The following is a 17,816-nucleotide window of genomic DNA, read 5'->3' on the forward strand; positions in this document are numbered from 1 at the left end:
AAAGCGTATGTAACCCGAGGTACCACTGTATTACGTGGCAGCTGCCAACAATGCCAGTTCTACAGATCAAAGTGGTCGAATAGGCATATACTGTATTGTGTGAGGCAACCCTACAAGTGGTCCCATGTTTATATACTAACACCTTGAACTTGGCCCAGTGGCAAATAGGCAACCAGCGCAGATTTCTGAGAGGAGCTACATGCTTATAGGGTCATGTTCCTGTCAACACTCATGCTGCAGCATTCTGCACTACAGCTTCCAGATCAATTCTCCCAGTTCCAGAGTCACCAACAAGCTTAGAGCTCCTGAAAATAATCCATGGGTACCCACTAACTGAGTCGATTAATTCAGACCTGGAAATATATTTGCTGTTTAACGTTTTATTACAACTGCTGTTAATTTTTCACATCATAAAGTAAGAGGTTGGTTTGGCGGCGGGGGCATGTTTCATGTTGTCCACCCTAAGCACCATGATACCGAATTCTGGTACTGCTCCAGTCTGAGTCCATGTAACACATGATTCCTCTTGATGACCTGTCTTCCACACAACCATCAGGTATCATTAAAACAGTAGATCAAAAACGGTAGATAGACACAGTAGCTGGGGGTGGGGTAGAGACTTAAGGGTCAGAAGCACTCAGCCAGGTTAAAAAAAAAATTGTCAAGAGGGTTTCTAAGTCAGCCTTGTAAATGCGCATACAAAAGTACAACAATGTTCTGGTAGCTGGCAGAAATGGAGCTCCATCCCTCCTCTAACATCCCACTGCACTTCTATACAGAATGTGGAGATGGGGGACTTCCTTCCTCAGGTGGCCTGCTTGGTTTCTACGCTTGATCCAGAGAAAGGTTAGGGAGCACTCATGCCAGCCTGCTCACTTGTCTGCATGCAGCTTATTGTTAATTCTGAGTTAATTTCTGTGCCCGATCACAACACGCAGTCCTCATTTTAAGCTTTGATGGTTTAATTTTTTTAAAAAAATTCTCAGTTGCTGCATAGAACGTGTCTGATACGGGGCTGTTTGTTTCACACTACATGGGTAAGGGGCACTACATATAGATTTAGCATTGGTTCTTTCTGGGCAGCTAAAGTTTGACAAAACTGTGCGTCCAAAGCTCAGTTGTCTAGCAACTCACCTGCTGAGTCTACCTATACTGAAGACTACTGTTGCTTCCCTTTTTCATTCTTCTGGTATCCTGTACCTATGGTTTTCTGAATTACATGCTAAGATATGGACATATTAGAATTAAGCGTGTCATATAAACAGTCTACAACAAAACCAGAAAACTTTATGAAACTGTATTTTTTAAAGACAAATTATGAACTGTGGAGTTATCGGACACAAATACCACCCAATGTTCTGGGAAAGCTGCAAAACTCTTTTTTGGGGGGGGGGCGGAATAGAAGAGAACAGAACAGAGTTTGGAAGCCAAGGCTTTAAAACTCCCCCCCGACTCCCTCCTTTAATTGGAAGTTTCAGTATTCATTAAAATCGGTTCTAAAAGGGAAAGCCTTTTAATCAAGTGGTGTGTCTGTGGCCAGTGTTTTTAATTGGCTGGCAGATTGAATGGGCATGTTGCTTTCTCATTGGAACCGATTAACAAACTCTTCTCTGGTGATAAGAGAGGAATGGTGGTAGCGGTCCCGGGAGGCAAAATCTGTATTCTCTTCTGTGAGCTGAGTGGTCTCCATGCCAACTGTTGCAAGGGACGGTGTCACAACAAATCGCTCCTCCGGGGATGGCTTTCCCCTGAAAAACAAAAGGAACGCAGAACCTTCAGGTGCCCCATTGTTTCCCAATACATCTGCAGCTGCACTCTTGAACTGTGTAAACAAAAATAGAAAAAAAGAGAAAGAGAAAAGGAATCCACTCTGCTATGCACAAAGACACGGCACTTGAAGAAAGAATGCAAACTTTTCCTTATGACTTGAGGGTTTGGCCAAAATTCATCACAGACTCTTTCCTTATGTAAGTTTTATTTTTAAATGGTCAGTGAAGGTTTTCCCCCTTAATACATACACTTGCGTCTCTTCGGTTATTTCCCAATTGCTTCAAATGCTCCAGGTATATAAAACTGCACTAATGTTTGGTCCAATTAAATCTATACCTTATGGCTGAAGACCAGCTCATGTAAAATAATGCCTGCTCGTTTCCTTTTAGTGCTTTCCAGTTAGGATGCAACAATTCAAAGAATGAAAAGGCCCAGAAAATTCATCCTGCACTTCTGTTGTTTTTCAGCAAAATCGTAAAAGACTGCTAAGCACTTATTCAATGCCTTTTAAAATTATACTTTTATATTCTGAATGTGAATTTAAATGTACTTAAGACCAATCTCAACTGCATTCACATCTAATTTGCAGAAGCACCCTTCTTAAACTGTTGTGGGAAGTGCAGTAACATGTAAACCCTTAATGTCATTAGGGCCTTTTGAATTACTAAAATGTGTATAAATGCTTCCAACTAGGGCAGTTTTGCTATATAGAGGGAATGAGTAAATACAGCTCCTAAAAAAACTTGTAACATGTTCTTACTGCAAGAGGCACACCTTATGGGAGTTTCCGTGCCACCAGTTGTGGCCCCAGAGTGGTTACATATTGAACTCACAAAAATGCTAGCAATTTTCTCAAAGTGAAAACTAGCTGCTAAGAGACTAACATTGACAAGGGTCAGATGCACACTTTGCTTTGAGTCTAATTAACATCTAATCCCATGAAAGACATCTCTTTGCAAGTGGTAAAGAATATGGTAAAGGCATGTTGGGGAGAGGGGAATTAAGTTATTCATCCTCAATGAAATTCTGGACCACATCCGATGGTACCCTTGCTACCACTTTCCAGACAGCGCTTCAAATTGCTATATTCTTCTAACTGCATAAGAACTGCATTTTCCTAACAGGATGTTGCAATTTGAGTGCTTAGTCCCCAAACAGAAGCACTTTCTTAAGAGAAGATATCAAGATGCTTATCAACAAATGAGAAACTTTATATTTGTTGCATTATAAACTGATCATCTGGGGGGGGGGGACACGCTAGATAGAAAGGTTGTTCCAGATATACACCACAGAGCAGCATGGGATATAGGTTGCTCAAATGGAAAGGGGCTCCTGTAACCACTGTAGAAATGTGGGAGTTGGCAGGTTCAGATATTTAGGAAGGGTGCATAATGTTGCACCTGTTGAAATGCCCTCTTCTACAAAATTATTAAAAGTCATTAAGATTGCTGTCCTCCTTTGTATCTAGAAGAAGTACCTGCTGACAGATGAATTTATGCAAAGTAGTGAAAATGAAAAGATAAACAAGGACTCCTATAGGAAGAAACATAAGGGATGTGGAAAATGGCAAGCAAAGAAAGGTAAGATATGTGTTAATCATCTATGATGCTCTTCTGTATTTCAAGAGACATGGTTTCTGATGATGGCAATTTCACGTTATGTTGTGGATATAGAGCAACTGCAATAATTCTTTGACAAAAACTGAAGGAAGCTGAAACTGTGATTTTTCAGGGTTAGAGAATGTAAGAACATATTTCTAGCATCCTAAACTTGTGTTCATTTGTTTTTTTAAACCCTAATTGAAGGTTTCCCTCAGTTAGTTTGATTCTTATTATTTCATTGGTTTGTAAATTTATTTGAAATTAATATTATATTTACCAGAACAGGTGGCAATAGGTAAGAGACTTTGCTTCTTTGCTCTATATGTCATCTGGTAAGTACACAGCTAGTGTTTACAACATGTGAAGCAACAATAGCAAACACAACAAAAGAGGGAACACTTGGAGAGTCTGGGAAAGCATAAAGCAGCAAATGACCATAGAGAAGGACCTATAGAGCAGAGTAGCCAGAGTAACTCAAAACAGCTAGGGAAGTTCAGAATTCTGTAAATGAGTGGTTTGGTCAGGGTGATTTCTGGCAAGAGAATAACTTGGAGGGAAAGGTTTAAAAAGTTCCCCACCCACAAAACCCCCCACTATAGCCTCAGTGGCTGCATTTTGTAGGGGAAAAAAGTTATGTACAATGATCACAGAATGATGCTGTATGTGATATATAATTCTGCTCTTAATATGGCAAAGTTAATGGTAGTGCAAGTACTTATAAAACTAATGTTATAGCTATTCAAACACACATATCCATAAAAGAGTGCATACAGCTCTAAATCCAACAAAGTGTAGCTGTTGATGACTTCTTCTTCTTCTTCTTATTATTATTATTATTATTATTATTAAGTTTATTATTATATTTCTATACCACCCATCCAAAGATCACAGGATAATTTACAATACAAAAAACCACAAAAATACATCCCATAATAACAATCATAATATATAATCCATAACATAATATGGATTATTGTGGAGACCTCGATGACTAGCCAGAATATTATCCCATATTTCGCTACTAATTTTAAGGTCTTCCTCCTTCCCCATCATTGGTTCCTTGTGGACACAATGGAGTTGCTCTTCATACAACCAGAGAATCAGAATCAATAAAGTAATTGTACTACCTGCTGATGCATTTCAAGAATGCATCATACAATGCACTTAAGTGCACTTCAAGTACACCTCTGTTCATTCAAGTTTGCTAATGTTTCAGTGACTCTGGGAAGTGTAACTGGACATTTTGAAAAATACAGTGGTGCCTCGCAAGACGAAATTAATCCGTTCCGCAAGCCTCTTCGTCTAGCGTTTTTTTCGTCTTGTGAAGCAACCCTATTAGCGGCTTAGCGGATTAGCGGCTATTAAAGGCTTAGCGGCTATTAAAGGTTCAGCGGATTAGCGGCTAAAAGGCTATTAGCGGCTATTAAAGGCTTAGCGGATTAGCAGCTAAAAGGCTATTAGCGGCTTAGAAAAAGGGGGGGGAGCGGAAAAAAATCGGAACACTTGCAAGACGTTTTCGTCTTGCAAAGCAAGCCCATAGGGAAAATCGTCTTGCGAAGCAGCTCAAAAACGGAAAACCCTTTCGTCTAGTGGGTTTCCCGTCTTGCGAGGCATTCGTCTTGCGGGGCACCACTGTAGGTGGGGTATAAGCTGTTATGTTATGCATCTCTGCAATGTAAAATATAAAATTGAGGTTGTGCAGTTAACCCTACCTTAGGAAATGTAGCAAAAGTCTTGCTCCCTCAGAATCTATTAAAAGTGAGATTATAGTTGGTATGGTGCCATTTAGATTTAGCAGGTGGGTTGCAGGAGAGCCAAGATTCATTATAAGCAGGGCAGAAAATTATAAGACTTGGCCTTTACTTAATTAGCTATGCTGAATGGCTTATGAGAAATATGTCTTGTGGTATTTTGTAATATATCTGAGATCTAAATAACTTAGGTTGCAATCCTATACTTAGGATTAAGTGTCACCGAACTCGATGGAACTTAATTTTTACTCATGGATAGGACTGCACTGTTAATCTCAAATTAATTAAGGATATGAAACGTCTCTTTTCCTACTTAACACCAACCTGCAGGCATTAAGTAAAAGTTGTTTTATCCATTGGAAAAAGCTGAAGTTGGCTGCTACACCTGTAGAAAAAAAAAGATAAAATAAGTTGCACTATTGATAAACTCCTGTTAATAACTTGACACATAATCTAAAACTCTGCATTGATCCTTACTAATCCAAGCTGGCCCAAAGTTTAAAGGTTTAATAATGGTGGGAATCTGTTTTTCATATTTCTCCTCAAATTAAGGCTTTGCGATAGTCATTGAATCAGTGACTGCAGGCTGTAAATAACACTTGAGGGCAAGACAGTTTGAGCATAGATGCCATTTAGTTTCCAGGAGAATTCAAAGTGCTGGTTTCGACCTATAAAGCCTTAAATGGCTCAGGACTGCAATACCTCAAGGACTGCCTCTCCCCATATAAATTGACATAGACCCTTCAATCTTTATCTGAGGCCCTCCTTCATGTGGCTCCTCCATGAGAGGTCTGAAGGGTGGCAACCCGAGAATGGGCCTTTTCTGCAGTGGCTCCCTGCTTGTGGAATGTTCTCCTCAGGGAGTCTCACCTGGCACCTTCGTTACCTATCTTTAGCCATCAGGCAAAAACATTCCTCTTTCACCCTGCCTTCGGCTAATTAAACAAACTATGGCCATTTAAATTGCGGAAGGGGGTATTGCTTTCGTTCCTTACTATGTTATGTATTTTTGTGCTTTTATATTGTAAACTGCCCTGTAATCCTCTGGTGAAGGACTGTCATTCATTCATACATACATACATGCATAAAGCATGCTTGTGCCAAAAGGTCCAGGCCTGGAAAGTGATGGCATGTGTCTATGGACGCAGAGTCAGGATCTTATGAATAAGGAATCCCTGAACGATGAGATCTAGTGGGGCAGAGTATATAAGGTCTCCCTCTTGAGCCTTCAAGTTGCTGGCCCCTTGTTCACAAACCTAGCTAGACTTTGTCCAGACTCCCTGTGGTATTGACCCCGAACTGTTGCCTGACTCTGCACCACATTTTTGGCCTGAAGTGATTCCCTGTGCTTGACCCTGGTTTGTTTAGATGGCACTACATCCTCAACCTGCTCTCCTTGGTATTTTGGTAAGAGGTTTATATCTCCTATGGTTGAGTATACCCACCCAGCAGGACTCTCCTTATGTTCTGACATGCAGATCTGTGGTTCTTTTTTGGGGGGGGGATTTGCTTTTTACAAAATGGAGTCATTGAGACTACGATTTGAAAGAAAAGGGGCTGTTGTGGAGGGAGGAAGGTGATCATGAAGTCTTTTCTACCAAAAAAACTCCCACAAGCTGCATTTTACCCATCAAGAAAACATGCAGGCAACCACGCAGGTAAAGTCTGCTCAGTGTGGGCAATATTGGGTGGTGCTGTTTGTTTCTTTATTTAATAAAATTTATGTACTGCTTTATTGTAAAACAAACAAACAAACAACCCTCAAACTGGTTTACAAAAAGAATTTATCAATGAAATTTAAAAGGCAGTTAAAACAGCAATTTTAAACATTCAAAAATAATTAATCAATTGTAAGTTTAAAAAACCAGAGTAAAACACATGTCAACATTCTACAGGTTTGAGTAGGCCATCCCGGGAGTGACTTGAGGTGAAAAGATAAGAACTGCCCCTGCAGTTCACCTCAAATTGCTTCCTCTCAAATTGTTTCCTCTGTGGCTGTATTTTGTAAGAACAAAACTATCCCTAAAAAGAATCAGGGAGCTACATCTTAAGACATAGTCAGTGAAATTGAATTAAAGCCTGGGAACCACTACGATAGGCTGTGGTACTTGCTATTTTAGTGCCATCGAGTACTACATTCTAAATCAGACACACACAAAACTCCTAAACACCTGACATGCACAGACTCTTAATACTCTTTTAGCTTAAAGAGTATTTCCTCAGATTACATTTCTTGAATATTTAACATGTTTTACTTCATAAATCAAAGGGGCTTCCGCTTTGTAGTCAGAAATTCTGGTATTTAATGAGATTCTTATTGAGATTCCAATCTTTGAAGCATTTTTCTCAGGAGGATTTATCTAGACGGGTGGATGGGAGGTTATGAATGGATATGACCCACTTATATTTTCATCTTAAAAACAACATTCCTGTAAGGCAATAACTCCACCTAATTTATTCCACGAAAGTGCAACAGAATAAATTAAAATATTTTGCGAAAGGTATCAACTAGTTGAGCCTGATCATTCTAAATGCAGCTAAGCTATTTAAATGGGCAGCCTGCGGGGCTCCCTAGATGTTGCTGCACCCAGTCTCTCATCAGACCAAGCTAAATGTCAGGAGTGACAGAAGCTTGTAGTCAACATCTGGTGATCCACAGGTTCCTCATCCCAGATTCAAAGAACCTTATTTTATGACTTGCAACAAAACCATACATGTAATCTGCAGTTAAGCTCAGGACCTCCATTTCAGACAGACACTGCCAGGTTCAGAGAGGAAGAGACAATGGAGAAAAGTTCTCCTCCCATCATTATGAAATTCATCTCCACTGAGACTTCCCAATGTTCAAGTCTCAGGGTCTTTCAGAAGCAGTGCAAGAGAATGGGTTGCATTGGAAGATTACGGTTACATCAATAAAGGGATGGAAAGTGTAACTGCATTTTTATCTGCCTAACATTTCTTCTGCTACAATTGGATTGATAATGCTCTTATCATCATCATCATCATCATCATCATCATCATCATCATCATCATCCACCCCAACAACCTTTGATAGTCTAAGCTACAAAAATAAGCAAGTAAATAAAAAAGTGTTAACATCAATGAGAAGATGGGACATTTTCATGCAACTGAAACATAATGGAAACTGAGACCGATCTAAGTGAAAACACTTACCAGGTGGTAGCCCTGGACTCACTTGACCAATGTAGAAATATAGAATAATTGCTAATCCCAAATTAACAAGAGTGTAGATCCACTGAATAACAAACATAATTGCAAGTGATCCTATTGCCTGTTGGAAAATGGAAAATGTAGGATTACTCTGGGGTACAGTAACTAGCGCTGCCATTTCCCCCCAGAATGTTTACTTTATTTTAAAATCAAACATAGCTAGGCAATCTGAAGGAGAGCAAATTGCTTAGAATAATTCTTCCAAGTCTCACCCTACTTTTTACAACTTTTCAGGACCTGCCACAAAATCCATTCTGGTACTTAGCAGAGGTGGGGGATAACCTCTCATTTAATGAGTAAGTCTTCAGTGGCATGGGAAACAAGATGCATTTTGAGAATGAAGCAAATTACATGACCCACATTCTCCAAATGCCAGTCTGAGCATGTGATTAGTCTAAATTAGAATTTTCAAAGAGCACATGGTGATCCAAATGGGAAAAGCAGCTGAAAATTTAGCTCCATTTAGTTTGAGTGACAGGCAGGAGAACACAAGAGTTCTACTAAATCAGACCAAGCGTCCATGTAGCCCAGCATCATGTTTCCAATCATGTGACCTGCCAGATGCTTCTGGAAAGCCCAGAAGTAGGGCATCTCATATGCATACTGCTTCTGAATCTGGTAATTCCATGTAACCATCAAGACTAATAGTTGCTGATACACCACATCTGTATACTCACCTTTTAAAGTCCCCTAAATCACTGTTCACAAGGTAGGTTTGTATCCATACTGAAAAACAACAACTTTGAAATCTTAACTCCATTGGGTTCCATCTTACCCAATTGTGCACAGGTTCCTGGTGATGCTATACTCTAATTGGCTGGTTCATTTTGTAGTTCCCTAATTTGAAGCATCTCATAGTGTCCTGGCATCTCACTCCAGATTGCATTACCTTTTTTGCTACTTCTTGTTTCCTCCTAGGTTTCCAACCCAACACCTATACTGATTAAAACTTCGTATTCAAACATACTCTCTTGCATCATATATATGAAGCCTTTTTCTGTGAAGCTTGAAGCATCCCTATGGATCTGTAAGTAATGTTAGTTGCCACCTGCTTATTATCCTAAAGAAAGGTTTGAAATATTATAGAGTAACTCACACCAACAAGGGAAACCCAACGGTCACAGAGTCTGGAGTAGAAGGACGCTGGCATTTTCTGAATTTCTAATTCTTGGCTTTGTTGTTTTACATTTAAATCTACAGAAGGAGAGAGACAGTAGAACAATGGATAGATTCTGAAGGATCAGGCCTAGGCACTCACGTGTCCTTGATAGGGATCACATAGCTCACTATGCCTAAACAAAACTTCTTCCTTCTTCTGTCAGAAGTTCAAATCCAGCCTCAGTGTCTTCTCCCTCCCACCCCCCAAAAACCTATTGCTTTCAGAGGATACAATTCAAGTATCAGGTGCTGTGTTGTTCTGAAGTTTTCTAGCAACAACAGGCTAACTTTTCTCCTTCTCTGATGTGAAAGTCCCAGGAAAGCACTAGTCTGCTTCAAGAGACAAAATCTCTGCAAGGAGAGCCTACTGAAGATGATTAGTTAAGAATGGGGCTAAAATTAAGGGATTCTTCAATGGCAGATCCTCTGGAGGAGGGGTTTGGAGAGGCTCAGGTAACAATTTCCTCACTACTAAGCAGATGTTTTTGTTCCTGTCTACAGTCCAGCCTTTGTTTGCCAATCAAGACAACGAGGGGCTCCTCACATAGATGCTGAGGGAGTGGCCTTCTTGGCATGAGGCTTCCCTGACAAGCTCCAAGGTTTCAGAGGAACCTAAATATATCACTATACATGCAGAACATACAGCTGGCCAGCACTCCAGCTCTTCTCCTTTCTCCATCCCTTTCCTATTACTATATTCCTTGCAAAAATGAAAATGAAAATTCCAATTATTTGGAAACACGGTTTGTGCCAATTGCAATATATTATGCTACAACTAGTTCTGGTCACAGAATTTAGAATTTATTCACATTCAGATAACACAGCAGTCCAAGTTATGAGATCTTCCAATAAGATTGTTTAGGTAAGGAGAGCTTTTGCTGAGCTTAGCTACTGAACGCTGCATGCCTCAGGTCCTTTTCACACTACAATTATGCAGAAGGCAACATTTTGGAAAGGGAAAAATATACGGGCATGAAACTGAACAATTTCAGTTTCTAGACCACAATCAGAATTATCTGATGAAGACCACCACAATCATTTCTGCTTGTAAAGAATGGAGAGTTGATGTTTAGGATGTTAACTTTTGGAAGCAATTACCTCCCACGTCAAGGTAAAAATAAATGTTGCGATACATCTCACAGTGAAAGGATTCATATGTAGACTACTGGCACAGTACACTGTAAATAGTAAATCTTCCTGCACTGAATTAAATCTGGGCAACATTTCCACAGGCAAATTAGAGGAGAATCTCTTGTGAATCATTAAAACAGACTCTACAGTTATAAAAAAAGGATAAATTGTTGCCAGGTTTGACAGACTGACCCTGTAAAACCGATTTCCATCCTTGCCTACGGAGGAGTACCAGCAATATTCTTCATTTTAAAAGGTAAGTTTAATTGTGCTTCTTGTTACCTTCCACTTGGTGACTGGCAGTTTTCTGCCTCTCTTCAAAATGCTGGCCTCTGTCTTGGTCTTGCTTCCGCCTGGATCCTACAGCAGCAGAACTCTCTTCATCCTGGTGATTCAGCTCTGAAAAGCTCTGCATACTTTTGTCATTGGATTCCAGGTCACCACTGCAAATATCCTGGCTAGAGGCAATGTTATTGCCAAGATCCAAGAGAAAGCTGTCTTGTAACGTTTGTTTGACTGCCTTCTTCTGCTTCCTCGACTTGGCCATTTGGCTAACACCCATGTCCTTTTCTTTTCCCTCAAGACTGGCTCCTGGGTCTTGGCCAGGAGGCCTAAAAATATGATCCATGTCTTTTGTGAATTCTAGCAAGGTGCCATTGGATCGGCCTTGCATTATTCCACCTGATCCATAACAGGATGGCTTGTCCAGTATTAAAGGCCGAGAACAGCTGAGCACGACCTTGGAATCCTCTCTCAGTATCCCTTTGGAGCTCTGCTGAAGTCTGTAGCTCATGGAGACAGAGAAATAGGAGTAATCCACGACAATATAGGTAAGCATGAAGTTTATGGTGACAATTGGAGCGAGAACATTCACTTGGCCAATGAAAACGAAGGCCATGGTGATAAGGCTTGTTAAGCAGATTGCAGCCACCGGGGTTTTGTTAGGTCCTTTCTATAGTTAGAACAGAAAGAATATGCATATTGTTATGTATGAGTAATAATCTGATTAGAATCTTTGCAGATAGAATTCACAGAATTGTAGAGTTGGAAGGGACCCCGAGGGTCATCTAGTCTAACCCCCTGCAATGCAGGAATCTCAAGTATGTCATACATGACAGATCGCCATCCAACCTCTGCCTTAAAAGCTCCGTGGAAGGAGAGCCCACCACCTCCCAAGGGAGTCCGTTCCACTGTTGAACAGCTCTGACTGTCAGAAAGTCCTTCCTGATGTTTAGTCGGAATCTCCTTTCTTGTAGCCACACCAGGGGAGGAATGAGTTAGCTCACTCCCCACACTTTCATTACAAATCCCTTTCCTGTCCCTGCTCAGCAGCTATTAATTGTAAACAACAACAAAAAGTACACAAACAGAGGCAGCAAGTGCGCCTGTCAGATCAAAGAGAAACATTGCGATGCATTAGCTTTAGAAGTTTAATGTGGACCCTCACTTTAAACAGTGCCTGTGTTCTAGAGTGTTTCTGAATTCCAGCTTAGAGAGAAAGGGTTCGCCACAGGCCTTCCCTCTTAAAACAAACAACAAAAGAGCTTGAGAATCATTTGGCAAAGAAAGATGCAAGAATATGTTGAGAGGTAGCAGATGAGGTACGAACAATGTGGAATGAGGGTCCATTCCAAATAAAGTTCATGGTTTAGAAGCTAGTTTGGGTTTTCTCTTACACAAAGTTTGGAAGATTATAGTGCTTCCTACTCAGACTGACTGGAGATCTAAATATCCCTCTGCTTCTGGAAACTCAATTAACAGCTAGCTACTACTCTGGTGAGATAAACCAAAGGTATGCTTGTCTGAACTTTTGTGTACTGTAAAGAAAAGGCGGATTAGTCTATGTTCCATGTTTACATACCCCCCGTCCAAGAAATGCAAGTATTGGTATCACATTTTCTTGGGCGATGCACTGAAGGATTCGCGGTGCTCCATACAGACCTCCCATGCAGGATGCTAAAGATGAAATGTACAAACCAAGTAAGAATAAGAAGCCCACCAAGGACACCTAAAATAAAAGAAACAAACAAAAATTGGCATGTTTCTTGACTAATGCTACACACATTACAGGGCTGGCTCTACCATTAGGTCGAGTGGTGTGGCTGCCTCAAGCAGCTGTTTGAGCTGTACAGATGCTACACCTTCAAAGCACATTTGAAGAAAATTCTTTCCTGCAAATAATTCTGGCCACTGTAGTTTAGCCCTCACAGAGTTACCATTCCCAGCAGCTCTTAACCAACTACAGTGCCAAGAATGTGCTTTAAAGGTATTGTGCGCACACAGCCTTAGTTGTCGTGAAAGGACACGACATGTTAGGTATTTTGTTTGTTTTCTTGTACTTCTGCTCCTAGGTAGACAAACTTCTGGGATTTTTTGGTGCACCTCAATTGGGGGTGTCATTTGCTGTTCCACATCAGACAGCAAAATGCCCTGGGCCAGTTCTGAACATCTGTGGGGTTACACAAGGGAGCTGGTATAATATGGTGATGAGTTGGTAAATCTGGAGTCCAAATCTCATCTCAGCCATGAATTCACCAAGTCCACTCACACTCTCTTGTAGCCACTGCAGACTGGCACTCCGCAGCATGCCAGGATCTGATGTGGGAGGTCCCTAGGACTGTTTCCTGGGCAGCAAAGGAAGCCTCTGAGCCGAGCTTGCTGCCTGGGTAATTGGCCCCACCTGCTCGCCTAATCAGCAATTTGCAAGCAGGCATGGGTCACCAGGCTTAGCCAGCCCCTCCAGTATATAACACAGGCCACTCTGCAGCCACTTTTTGTTGGGCCACAGCACTCCTCAGGTGCAATCCAGTAGGGGCATTCCCCCTTGATGGAGGTCGGGGACTCCCTCATTTCCAGTTGACCCCATAAGTTATTCTGGCAGGCGGGCCAGAAGGGACGGGGTCTACCCAATGCCTATGCTAAACTCCTTACATCTGCTGTCAATCAAGTTGTGGCCTGATTTCACCCAAATATTAGTTGCCATGTCTCTTATTCTTGGGTCAACCTGGATAGCTCAGTTGGTTAGAGCGTGGTGCTGATAATGCCAAGGTTCCAAGTTTGATCCCCATATGGGACAGCTGCATATTCCTGCATTGCAGGGGGTGGACTAGATGATCCTTGGAGTCCCTTCCCATTCTATGACTCTATGATTCTATTGGGGAGCACCAAAGAGTAGTGGGGGTGCCTTGCATGCAAGTGGTCTAGCGTGCGCTTCTGTTTTCTCTGCCTCAGCTACTGTTGTTAATTTATAGGTAACAGCATTGTTTTACAGGGCTGGTATAAGGATGATAGAGACAATATATGTGCAGAGCTTTGAACAGTTACAACATAGTATGCTAGGAATAATTACTTCTAAGTGAATATGATTGTGATCAGGTTGAAATCTAAACTCTAAAGAACACTGCAAAAAGGCGGGTGCGAGGAGGATGGCTCCCAATCCATTGGGAAGCTCTCCTAAAATGAAATGATTGAAATGAATGGCAGCTGTTCAAGTACAATTTAAAATGTAGGATTTCAGTGCAGCTTGCCCAGGAAAACATCCTGGTGGATATTTCATCTCTAATTAACATGAAAGAACTCACTTTAATTTGCCCTGCATAGCTAGCAAGTATGAGCTATGAACAGAGTGAAGCAATCCCATAGAAAAAGCTCCACTTAAGCAGCAGCAAGAAACCTGCACAGCTTACAGGAAATGCAGCAGATTCTCAGTTCCATTTACATACTGGAAGGAAGCCTGAAGAGACTTTTATTTCAGGGGAGTGCACTTATGTAGACAGATAATCAAACCGGAAAAGACGCAGAAAGCTAAAAGCCTCCCGATAGCCGGAAAACAATCCCATCTATCTGCCTAATGAAGAAAATCAATGTTATAGATGTTTATTTTTTACATGGAATATAACCAGATCAGATATTTCATATAAATCAAAGTGTTCTTCTGAAACACGTTCTAAATGATTTAGTGATTGATCTTGGATGTATGCTTCAAAAGGTGGCTCCGGTGCAATATCAAGGGGGTTGCGCAAGATTGAGCACTGAGTGGATTGGGTCCTTTTCTTTTCCTGTTTTAAATGTGCAAGTCACTTTCTTCTCAAACTATGTTAGAAAAGAACAACTCTGTAGCCCAACCTTGCACATGTTTACTTGGATGTAACTCCCACTGAGTTTACTGGGTCTTATTCCCAACAGGGTGTAGGACTGCAGCACCAGTGCTTTAAGCAGTTTGCAGTTAGAAAAACTGCATTTTCCACCATTTGATCTAGTAATCCAACTAACTTTCCCCCCATGCATACTAACAAAAGGAAACAAAACAAAGCTAGCACATGTATCTCATGTTTCTTTTCTTATCAAGAGAACAACTAGAGGCCTCAGCTCATTCTGCATTACATATTCCCTACTAGGACCTAGGACCCTCGTACCTACGGAACCGCCTCTCCCGGTATGCCCCACGGAGAGCCATAAATAGCAACACCCTAGTGGTCCCGGGCCCTAAGGTAGTTAGATTAACTTCAACCAGAGCCAGGGCCTTTTCAACTCTGGCTCCGGCCTGGTGGAACGCTCTGCCTCATGAGACCAGGGCCCTGCAGGATCTGATTTCTTTCCGCAGGGCCTGTAAGACAGAGTTGTTCCGCCTGGCCTTTGGCTTGGAACCAATTTGATTTCCTCCCTCTCTTTCTTTTTTCTTTTCCTTCTCCTCCTGTGATGAGGCATTTTAATGAGGCATTTTAATATTTTAATGTTTCAATATTTTAATGTTGTATTTTAATTTTGTTTTAAGTTGTAATCATTCAACTTGTTTTTATTATTGCTTGTTAGCTGCCCTGAGCCCGGCCTTGGCTGGGGAGGGCGGGGTATAAATAAATTATTATTATTATTATTATTATTATTATTATTACTAGATACAAGCAAGGTCTGCAAATATATTAAAACAGCGGACAGAGTAGGCTTGCTCAGGAGTCAGATGAGATGTGACCAGGTAAAAGCACACCAGGTGCGTAACAGCAAGTAACCAGCACCCCATCTGTCATTAGGCCTAGACACACTACCAAGACTACTACTACATCTGGGTACTATTACCATTGTTTCTGCTCCTCATCAGTAAACACTCTGCTCCTTTTCTGGGTTTGCTAAGGGAAGATGAGGAGAGGGAGGAACACTGAAGTTGCTAAGCATCCGCAGGATAAATTGCACCAATTCTGGATCATGTGGCTAGAACGAAACAAGGATTGAAGTTGCTGAGGGGGCACTGGAGGGTGGAGGGTGCCATGCAGGGAGAGCTATTCATCAAACCAAGGGTGCTGAGCCTGGATTGGGAACACTGACCTGTTATTTTTTGTCACAGGTAGGTAGCCGTGTTGGTCTGCTGTAGTTGAAACAAAATTTAAACAATCCTTCCAGTAGCACCTTAGAGACCAACTAAGTTTGTTATTGGTATGAGCTTTCGTGTGCATGCATACTTCTTCAGATACACTGAAACAGTGTATAGTGGACGCTTGGGTTGCGAACGTGATCTGTGTGGGATACATATCCGCAACCCGCAGCGGCGCATCTGCGCACGCACGGGTTGCGATTTGGCGCTTCTGCACATTCACAACCACCGAAACCCAGAAGTAACCTGTTCCGGTACTTCCGGGTTTCGGTGGGTCCGTAACCTGAAAAAACGCAACCTGAAGCGTCTGTAACCTGAGGTATGACTGTATCTGAAGAAGTGTGCACGCACACGAAAGCTCGTACCAATAACAAACTTAGTTGGTCTCTAAGGTGCTACTGTTATTTTTTGCTATTGCACCGAGCAATCTCAGAGGGCAGTTTTCTTACATGGGAAGAACACTTAGTGCTCAATTAGCATCTGTTATTTGGGGACAACATAGCTAACTTCATGCTCCCCTTCTTATTCCCTAATTTCTAAATGCGGACTGAGCACAGGAAGCAACCTTATCCGGAGTCAGTCCATTGGTTCATCGAGCTCAGTACTGTCAAGGATGACTAACAGCTGCTCTTCAGGGTTTCAGACAGCAGACGCTTCCAGCCCTACCTGGAGACGCAGGGGATTGAACCAGGAACTTCTGCATGGAAAACAGATGCTCTACCAATGAACCACACCACTGAACTACAAGCCTTCTATAGCTGACATGCATTTAATAATAATTATATAATTTCCTAAGAAAACATTCAGTTTTATGTATATATATCACCTAAGAAAATATGGTATATCATAGTAGTACAACCCCTACACGTTTACAGTGGTGCCTCGCAAGACGAAATTAATTCGTTCTGCGAGTTTTTTCGCCTTGCGAATTTTTCGTCTTGCGAAGCACGGTCAAGTCGCAACTGCACCTCTTCAAGCGGTTTTAAGAAAAAGGAAACAAACTTGCAAGACGTTTTTGTCTTGCGAAGCAAGCCCATAGGGAAATTCGTCTTGCGAAGCAACTCAAAAAACGAAAAACTCTTTCGTCTTGCGAGTTTTTCGTCTTCCGAGGCATTCGTCTTGCGAGGTACCACTGTGCTCAGAAGTATTTCCCACTATGTTCAATGGGACTTTCTTCCTAGTAACTGTGTTTAGGATCACAGCTTGTTTCTGCTTATGAAAGCAGTCTGCAGGACCAGGAAGATCAAAGAATTCCTGCAGTCTTTCAAAACCAATAAAGCCCACACAAAACCAAACTAAGCTTCTTTCTTCATATACAAAACTGTGTTGCTGACGGAGAAAAAGAACAGAGGAAAGGGGAGGGGAGGGGGCAATGAATATACTTTTTCAATTGGAAAATGAACAAATAAATAACTGATTTGAAAATAGCATTGCTACCTACTATCATAATACATTTTTAAAAGTCATCTCCCTGTGTATTCGAAAACCAATAGTGGATTGTATCAAGATTCGCATATAATTTCAGCTACCCAAAAGGTCTGTATTTGAAATTGCTACTTGACATTCCATTCACAACTTGGAAGGAAGTTGTCTTTTCATTGAAAAGTACTTTTGAAAAGCTCAAAAGTACACACACACACACCATTCAATGAAGACAAATTCTTCACAAGGAATTCTTAATTCAAATTTGATCACCTCTAATATCCCATTTGCTTTATTTCCTTCTCTCTTAAGTTCAACAAAATTGCATTTGATGACAATGTTAATTTAAGAATAAATGACAAATATACTACCACGTTATTTTTCACA

At 41.2% G+C, this 17,816-nt stretch overlaps 1 protein-coding gene across 5 annotated transcripts in view; it reads right to left on the minus strand.

Moving 5' to 3' along the window:
- Positions 1-364: 364 nt before the first annotated feature.
- Positions 365-17,816, minus strand: part of SLC12A8 (solute carrier family 12 member 8) — a 69,088-nt gene continuing 51,636 nt past the window's right edge. For 4 of the 5 annotated variants that reach the window (XM_081188572.1, XM_081188573.1, XM_081188575.1 and 1 more), the window contains exons 9-14: positions 12,504-12,650; positions 10,925-11,594; positions 9,450-9,547; positions 8,297-8,414; positions 5,447-5,507; positions 365-1,748 (exon numbers count right to left, since the gene is read on the minus strand). In XM_081188572.1, the coding sequence (XP_081044698.1) occupies positions 1,583-1,748; positions 5,447-5,507; positions 8,297-8,414; positions 9,450-9,547; positions 10,925-11,594; positions 12,504-12,650 (1,260 nt within the window). In that variant the 3' untranslated portion in view covers positions 365-1,582. The remainder of the gene's footprint in view (positions 1,749-5,446; positions 5,508-8,296; positions 8,415-9,449; positions 9,548-10,924; positions 11,595-12,503; positions 12,651-17,816) is intronic. The other variant, XR_014006500.1, reaches the window with a different exon arrangement.

This window comes from Podarcis bocagei (genome assembly GCF_964188305.1).
Source record: "Podarcis bocagei genome assembly, chromosome: 1".
Lineage (NCBI taxonomy): Eukaryota > Metazoa > Chordata > Lepidosauria > Squamata > Lacertidae > Podarcis > Podarcis bocagei.